Consider the following 8862-nt stretch of genomic DNA (forward strand, 5'->3'; position numbering starts at 1 on the left):
TAGCAATGCCTTTGACAGAAGAAAAGTAACATTCAGTTCATTACCACAGTATGTATCAAAGATAACAGTTCAGTGGTGTAAAGATGCATGATTTTGGTGTAATTTGTTATCAAAGACTATGCCATAGTTATTTGTATAGAAGCTAATTTTGTTTCCACAGTGCTCCTCATGTGCAATGCAGAGTAAGACTTTATAATTAGGGAAATTCAAGTTATATGGTGGAAAGTTCTTCTCAGGGAGGGTAGTCAGAGGAACAGGATGCCCAGAGAGGGCATGGAAACTCCATCCTTGGAGTTATTAACAACTCAGCGCCCTGGAGCAACTGAGAGCAACTTTGGAGTTGGCCCTGCTTTGAGCAGGGGACCAGCTGCAGTGACCTCCAGTTGGCCTTCCCACCTAAATGATTCTCCAGTTCTAAGACTCGAACAGTGAAAATCCAAACTACAGGAAAGATGTTAAAGTGGCATCAACATATGAGCTAACTCCTTTGTGTAGCTAAAGCATAACTGAATCCTTAAGCCTTACATAGTTGCAGGAGTAGCCAACTCTCTGCTCTGGAGATAAGAATTAGGAGCAATTCTACTGGTTTTTCTCCTTTCCCACATGTAAGTTTTTGACAGCACTGCCTGAGGTTGTACTCTGAACACTGCCCTCCTTGTCTCGTTTAGCACACTGCTGCTGGCGATGAAGGTGGAGGACAGTCGCTGGTTTCTCCTGGGAGCTGCCTGGAAGATTTCAGAGCGACTCCTTTCATCGAATGCAATGGAGCACGTGGAACCTGTCACTACTTTGCAAATAAATACAGCTTCTGGCTCACTACGATCGACCAGCCCTTCCAAAGCAAGCCCTCGGCAGATACACTCAAGGCAGGACTCATCCGCAGCCATATCAGCAGATGTCAAGTCTGCATGAAAAATTTATAGAAGTCTTTCTCAGTATAAGGAACCTGCTTATCATGTAGTTCTTATACGTTAAAACCTTCTATGATGGTTAGACATTTGAATAAATCATGTTGGTGCTTTTTTAACTTATTACCTCAAAAGCTGAATTGAAAATTAATTTTTAAAAGTGTCTGTAAAAGCAAATTAAGTTTGACACAAATTAAGTCTAACACATGGATCTAGTGCTGTGTTGTCCTACTATCTATACAGTATATATATGCATTTTTTGCTAGTCTAACATTATGTCATTTGCCAAATACTACAAATACTCCCAGCTTTGAAACACCAAAAAAACTTCAATTATAAATGGTTACCTTGGTCAGATACACACTACATTTACTTTAAGAGAATATATGTATCTTTTCTATTTGCTGTATTTGTCACAACAGTAAACACTAACAGCTGCAGTTCTGGAAATTAACAGAGGGTGATCAAAGTGCTAAAACCCTTGCAAAATACTGAAAATAGACTCTGGAAAGTGCTTATGTCCAGCATTGAAATCTAACTTTTATTTTAGTATTTTTTGCTAGGGCATTTCAAACACACCCAAAACAATCATCTTTTTATTGTATTTGTTTTTTTCAAGCCTCACCCTGCTTTAGCACTTAACCACTGGCAATAGCAGAGAAGCCCACAGGCCTCCCAAAAATATGCCCACAGGCCTCCACAAAATGCAACTCTTTCTATTTTGATTGGGAGACTCTATGATGAAGATCAGCGTATTATTTTACAAGCTTGATGATTTTCTTCTAGACATACCCCAGGCCAAAGGATCATTACAAAGGTCTCTTGCTCCACTGTGCTGTGGACATTCATCTGTGTCATGCTACCCCCACAGCGGCAGCACCAAGTGGTTTTTGCATTGCAGCTTTTCCCCTCTGAAACCAAGCCGCTCATCACAAACAGATTTTAACCGCCTACTGTTGGAGCGGCCATCGCACGTAGGGTAGCTTTTGCAGGAGAGTGTATTGCTCAATGCCACACGACCTTCAAACGCAGAACTTCCAGACCTGCCAGTTGTCTGTCTGTCTGAAGGCACGCTGTCCTGGCAGCCGGGGACACATGGCAATGGGATGACACCATCCCATCTTGCACACAGCCGTCTTTGCAAAAGCAAAGGGGAAGGAAGCAAGGCGTTATTTGGCACCATCTTTTCCCATAGAGAACCAGGTTATTGCATGCCAGGCTTGATAAATGGCCAGAATGGCTAGCTCTTTCCTACTGTAGAAAGAAGCAATTTAGCCCAAAGTTGTCTGGCACCACTGCAAGAGAGGAGGGACAAAAAATGATCGGCTGCAAATTTCAGGTTCACATAGTCTGATTATATACCTGAATGCTTAAAACTGAAATCTAAGAGACTTTTATAGCAATAATAGCTGATTTTTCAACAGTTCACCTCACTCCTGCTTCAGGTGCTTCTTGGCTTTTGTAATTACATTCCATCCTCACTGTATCATAAATAAAACCTGTTTTTTTCTACACCTCTATTTGTCGATGATTTCCATTTTGTAAATGGTGTTTTTCTATACAATACGTATGGACTGCTTGGGTCAATTACTTTGTTTGGACCTTAGGAATTAGAAAAGCACCACCAAAAAGCTCCTTCCACTGAAATTCAAACTCTTCAACCAGGAATACACTGGTTTATTTCATGGCACCTAAAAAGATCAAACAAGGAGGCTGTGTTTCTGAAACTGCTTGTTTAAGCTGAACTACTGATATAGTATTTCATCTGTTGTTGGAACAATTTAAGCCAATAAATTGTGATGTTGCAGATTAAAGCAATGTATTATTCATGCTCTACAAGGTTCAGGAAACCAACATTAACCAAACTTGACAGGTGTTACCTCTGCAAAAAATATAAATTAAAGTTCTTAGCTAGCACACTGGCTAACCTAGATTAGTTGTACATATAATTAGATATATCCATAAATGGAGAAATTACCTGAGCTTTAAATGAGCTCTCTGGCCATGCTGTAGCTCTGAAAGGCAGCCCCCAAACAAACTGATCACACTAGTATTTGTTTCAGCTAAATAAAATACTTGGAATTTAAAACACTGCAGTCAACACAAGCCAAATCTATTCCACATTTCCCAGTTCTTTTAAATTGCACATGGTGGTAACGAACACCCAAGAATCAGCAACTTACCTCTTCCAGGTGTTGCTAGACATCAGCGTTCGTGGGATGATCACGCAGTTATCACTTGTGATTTTTACAGCATGCAACTCCAGGAATGCAGCACATTCAGTATTTTAAGATAATTCAGGTGGAGGGTATACAAATCTGTAAAAACTGATTACGTCAACAACAGCAGTAAACTATTTGTATTTTCATGGCTAATACATTGCCTCATCTTCCTACACAGCTAATTTTTTTTTTTTTTTGCCTCTTAGTTTTCTCTGACTCACGTAAGCTGTTCTTAACAAGTTTGTTCGGCTCTGTATCAGCACAGTATAGAGTTGAACTCACCAGCATGCTGCAGGAAAACACAAACCAACCACAAAAGCCCGCAAGGTGCCAAGGAGACTTGAACTTCTGTACTTTGTGTACATCACGCGCTTCAGGTCTGTGTACTCATACCCGTGTTTCTCAAAAGCCTGCATAATCGCTGTTTGAAACAGGGAGGGAGCTCGCGCATGCAAACACGTGGAATACTTACAGCAGCCAGAGGCTTTCACCTGGTGAGCTAACCCAGCGCACAGCGTGGAGGGGAACTGACCTGTTCAAACTGCCTGTTAGCTGCAAGTTTACCTCCTCCCCTGCGAGGACAGGCGGAGAGAGTCGGGGTTGTTCAGCCTGGAGAAGAGAAGGCTCCGCTCCAGGGAGACCTTACAGCGGCCTTCCAATATATGAAGGGGGCTTACAAGCAAGATGGAGAGAGACCTTTTATGAAGGACTGTAGCGACAGGACAAGGGGCAGGGGTTTTAAACTGAAAGAGGGTGGATTTAGATTGGACAGAAGGTGAACGTTTGTTACGATGAGGGTGGTGAGGCACTGGAACAGGCTGCCCACAGAGGCTGTGGATGCCCCATCCCTGGCAGTGTTCAAGGCCAGGTTGGATGGGGCTTGGAGCAACCTGGTCTAGTGGAAGGTGTCCCTGCCTATGGCAGGGGGGTTGGACTAGATGATCTTTGAAGATCCTTTCCAACCCAAACCATTCCACGATTCTGTCGTCCCAGAACCCACTTCGGAGAAGTTAAAACATTTTTAAACAGGAAAAACTAAGCTACAGCAAAACAAAACAATCTTTTTACTGAACTATAGTGCTCCAGCCTAGGATGTAAAAACTGCAAGTGTTTTGCCTGGGTTTGACCACGTCAAATCTTTCGCTTCAAAGCATGCTGTTTGCTTCCTACACTTTCCTGTTTGAAAACACGCTGAAGTGTAACATGCTGCTGAGCCTGGAGAAGGTAAACGAGATTATATTCCCCTTCTGTAGGTAATAGTGCATCAGTATATCAGCACAGATACAGTAAAGTCAACATGGTGACATCAGCTGACACCAATTATTTCTTCAGTGTATCGACCAGATCAGCAGAGTTCATTCACACCCTATGTGACTGGGCTTGTCCATGGCTCCTGGCAATAGAAAATTAGCAAACGGCAAGCAGCCAACGGCAAGGTATGGGACTGCTGCCAGAAGAGAGTCTGGGGGGTCACTACCGATGCGCCGATGGCCCCCCAGTGCAGTCAGCAGCATCCCTGGGGACAGCCACCCGTGCCCACCAAGGGTGAGCAGGGCCCGGCCTCGCAGCCCTTAGGGACGTCGGTGCAAGAAATACTGGACGAGGGGAACAAGTAACATCGCTGCGCCCCACGATCCACGATCAGAGCAGTAAAAGCAGGCAGCGGTGCTTCCCACCGTGGCACGGGCAAGGGCACAACCAAGCCGAAGCAGGCGGCTCAGCGGCTCGGTGGGCACCTGGGGGGGTTCAGGCTCCTTTCGTGGCCCCCACGAGACTCGAAGCCTTCTTGGGGTTGTCAGGGGCCAAGGGCAACCGCAGTCTTGTGCCATCATTGCCCACGAGGGGCCTGAAGCAGGATGGAGCCTTCCCAACCAGCCCGGCACGGATCCTCAGCCCCTCGCCCTGCCATTCCTCCCTCCCTCCCCCTCGGGTCGCAGCCTGGCCCCGCCATCACCTCGGGCACAGGCAGGCCCGTAGCTCTCATTCACCCAGCGCGGCCAAAAATAACATCTCTTATTTCACTGTTCAAACACTTCACATAATCCAGACAAACAGAACGGGGAGAGAGGGGGGGAAATAAATACTTGTAAAATGAGGTTGCCCTGCCAGGCAGGGCAGGCGGAGCAGCTGGGTCCCCGCTGTCGCCCACCATCGCTCGTCCCGGCCGGGAGGGTTCCACCGGGCTCCAGCGGCACAGCCACCGCCGGCCCAGCTCCAGGCTGCACACCGAGGTTATTAATGGGGAAAGCAACCTCGCGGCGGTGCAGGAGAACGCTTGCTGCAGCAGCGGGACGCAGCAGCGCTGGCGTCGACCAGGTGCATGGCACAGCCGCCGGTAGTGCAGGTCCTAGCGCTGGCCCAGCCTACAGCTGCCATGCTAAAGGTACATCAGCTGCTAGGCTGCGAGGCGATTAAGGCAACAAGAGGTAGAACAAGTGTGCACCAGTGCAGTTCCCGGGCTGCCGGTCCCTACCCTGCAGCTTCGCTGCTCCTCCCTGTCAATAAGCCAAGCTGAACTCTTCCAGTAAAATTATGTAGGACAGTGAGGGGCAAAAAATGCAGGATGCACCTGCAGAAGCAACAGGGAAATTAATGAATTCATATTAGGACATTTAATAAGCACAAGAGCAGGCCATATTGTATTACTCCTCTATGTTGTTAAAAAAAAAAAAAAAAAAAAACAAAAAACAAACAGCACCACTAAACAGAAAAAAATGTGTGCAATTTCAGCATTGAGGGTTGAACTGTGCGCTCTCAAAAATTACTGTAGACATGAAGGATTGCTTGCAGACATGCACAGGCACCACCGCAGCAGACAGAGCATCAACACTGGGCTGTGAAAATGGTGCTCAGCTACAGCAGAGTTTAAATTACTAGTAAAATAAAATAAAAAATATATCTCCTACATCAAACTCCAGAAACCTTCAAGTTTTGCTTGAAGGCACAATCTGACTTCAGAAAGTAGTAAAGACTGGGGCTAGCATGCACATTGAGCAATCCACATCTCCTCCTGACCTCCTACCAATAGCTCCCACATATCACGCAGCCTCCCAGGTTCTGCTGTGCAACCCCATGATCTCTCACAGGCTGCCAGCGTGACAACCCATCATAACCCAGACATTTCTCAAGCAATAATAGCCAGCGACACTAAAAAGCCACGAACATCATGCCAGACAAGTGTAGCCCTAAGGGCAAAAAGCACAGCATGCAAGACCGGTTCCCGTGTGATCTCCTTCAGTGAAAACACCCAACTGGGGCTTTTGGAAAGACTGTAAGAATTCCTTCAGATCTCATATGAATCAAACACTGATGCAACTGAAATGCAAATATTTACACCTCAAGAAGTGTTAGATGTTAAATTTACAAATATTTTTCCTGTTCTATACCTTCTGGATGTACATCTCACAAAGGCCTGACCTTGCAACCAGTGCGTGCTACAGGTTCGGTTGTCAACAGATGCAGCAAAGCCAGCAGCGGACCTCTCACCGATGTGTTGGCAGATCGCTTTGGTCACAAACAAGACGGAGGTTGTAGCCTGTTTGTCTCTTCCTGGCCCTGAAGGAAGACTAGATAGTGGCCTTGGAATTTTGTTAATAGGTACAAGGTTTTTAACTGTATACAGTTTTAAATACCACAGAGCAGGTGCAGTTAAGTCTCTGATAGAGTGGCAGGTGTTAAACTGCAAACCCCTAGCAAATCCAAAAGATGACACCCCTTAGTAAGGCCTGCTGCGATAGGACAAGGGGTAATGGATTTAAACTCGAAGAGGGCAGATGCAGACTAGAGATAAGGGAGACATTTTTTATGATGAGGTGTGACGGATGCACTCAAGCCCTTAACCAAACTAGCTGTAGTTTGGTACAGGCTCCAAAGGAGGTAAAGGCCTGAGCTGATAACAGGCCAAGAACTGCTCTAGTTTCAATTTCTCTGAAAACCCACAAAGGAGCAGAGTGACCCAGTGAGCACCGATGCATATGAGCTTGGAACACCCATCATGCGATTAACACGTGAATAGCAGGTAGCTCTTCCAAGAGTCCTCTATCAAGGAACAAAGTAAGTTGTGGGTACAAGGAGTCTCATGCATACCTTTCCCATCACATGTAATCTGACTACAAGCCAAGAGCTTTATTCCATACATATGACATCTTAAGAGAGCCTCCTTTGAGCTCTCCCTGCTAGGCAGCACAGCGGTGATCTCCCCTTGGGCTGGGACACCTCTCAAGGTTGCTCCTCGACGCAGAGAGACCTCTTACCAATGGCAGATCTTTGGTAAGCGACCGATATCGCGCATAACCTTGTAGTATGGTAACCTTGATTTGTGCCTTGGTAACTTTGCATCACTGTTCAAATGATTGTGTCGTACAGTAAGAGCGAACCTTGCCATCGACCTTTGTTAACTTTTATACCATATTAAAACCAGTTTTGCTAATACCTTTGACAACGGTTCTTTAGGCAACATAAACCACCCATTTGCAACAAACTGGCATAGTCAGCAGGACCCTAAATCAGGATTGGTGACATGAGGTGGTGAAACACTGGAACAGGTTGCCCAGAGAGGTGGTAGATGCCCCATCCCTGGAAACATTCAAGGCCAGGTTGGACAGGGCACTGAGCAACCTGATCTAGTGGAAGATGTCCCTGCTCATTGCAGGGGGGATTGGAGTTTAAAGGAACCCTTAAAAGGTCCCTTCCAACCCAAACCATTCTATGATTCTATGATTAAATGCACAGAGGTTTTTTCCTCTCTAGGCATTCTTCCCCACTACACATGTACTGCACGTAAACTTGAAAGCAGAAAATAAAGCTACTACCCTGCAGCAAGTTGCTCAGGAGGATGTACTTTTGAAAAGAAAAAAAAAGTATTCATTATTCATTTAGGAATTGCCTCCCTATGTACTAAACCACTATGATTTGGGTGGGACAGAGAAAGGCAACAACAAAGCGTAAGAACAACCAACTTTTAGTTTTAGAAAATGATGCCAAAAGCATCCATAGGAAGGTGAAAGAGTCCCTACACAACAACTTGCAGAACTGGAAACATGCGAGCTACATCTTCAGGGGTTTTTTTGTTTGCCTGGTTTTGGGAGGGGGTTTTTTTTTTGGTGAGGGGGATGTGTTTAAACTAGCAGTTCTTCACTCTGGTTACGGTGTCTCAGTGCGAGCTCCTGGGTCACTGTATGCGTTCTTTGTAGCCGAGAGGGTTGGGAAGCTCTAGGAGCAGTACTGAGTATTAGCCCCTTCTTTTTACTGCAGTCAGGAGAGAAACCACGTACCTCATTAGTGCTCCTTCATGCACCTTTCTACTCCACAAAAGGCAGTTTTTCTTCCCTTCCTCCTGCATTAGTCAGTTTCACATCAGAAAATGCCAGTCCTCACTTCCCTCCAGGCAGATGGTCATGTCATGCATAGCTACTAAAAATCAAAGCTGCAGCTTTGCCTGGGCACAGTTAAGGAGGAGTTGGAAGGGAGACACAACATAGGTACTCAACACCGTGGTATTCTACAGGCACCATAAAGAGGTCTCTACAAAATGCAGACAAAATAGAAAACTGCTTCCTTCCCAAAAAAACCTTTGCTATCCACATTAAAAAGAATTACAAGAGAATAATGAAAGAACAGACTTCCTCCTGCAACTTGCAATTAGAGCAGCAAGAGCTGTGATGCTGCCTGTTAATACATGAAAGCCCACTACGGAAGGAGAATTCACATTAATAAAGTCTCCAAATGACCAG

The 8862-nt window shown here is 45.4% G+C and overlaps 1 protein-coding gene across 2 annotated transcripts in view; it reads left to right on the forward strand.

The window, feature by feature from the left end:
• COL4A2 (collagen type IV alpha 2 chain) overlaps positions 1 to 2422 on the forward strand; it is a 145614-nt gene extending 143192 nt beyond the window's left edge. For both annotated transcript variants that reach the window (XM_029998713.1, XM_029998712.1), the window contains exon 48: positions 669 to 2422. In XM_029998713.1, coding sequence (XP_029854573.1) covers positions 669 to 923 — 255 coding nt within the window. In that variant the 3' untranslated portion in view covers positions 924 to 2422. The remainder of the gene's footprint in view (positions 1 to 668) is intronic.
• Positions 2423 to 8862: the final 6440 nt, after the last annotated feature.

Source organism: Aquila chrysaetos, chromosome 23 (assembly GCF_900496995.4).
Source record: "Aquila chrysaetos chrysaetos chromosome 23, bAquChr1.4, whole genome shotgun sequence".
Taxonomy (NCBI): domain Eukaryota; kingdom Metazoa; phylum Chordata; class Aves; order Accipitriformes; family Accipitridae; genus Aquila; species Aquila chrysaetos.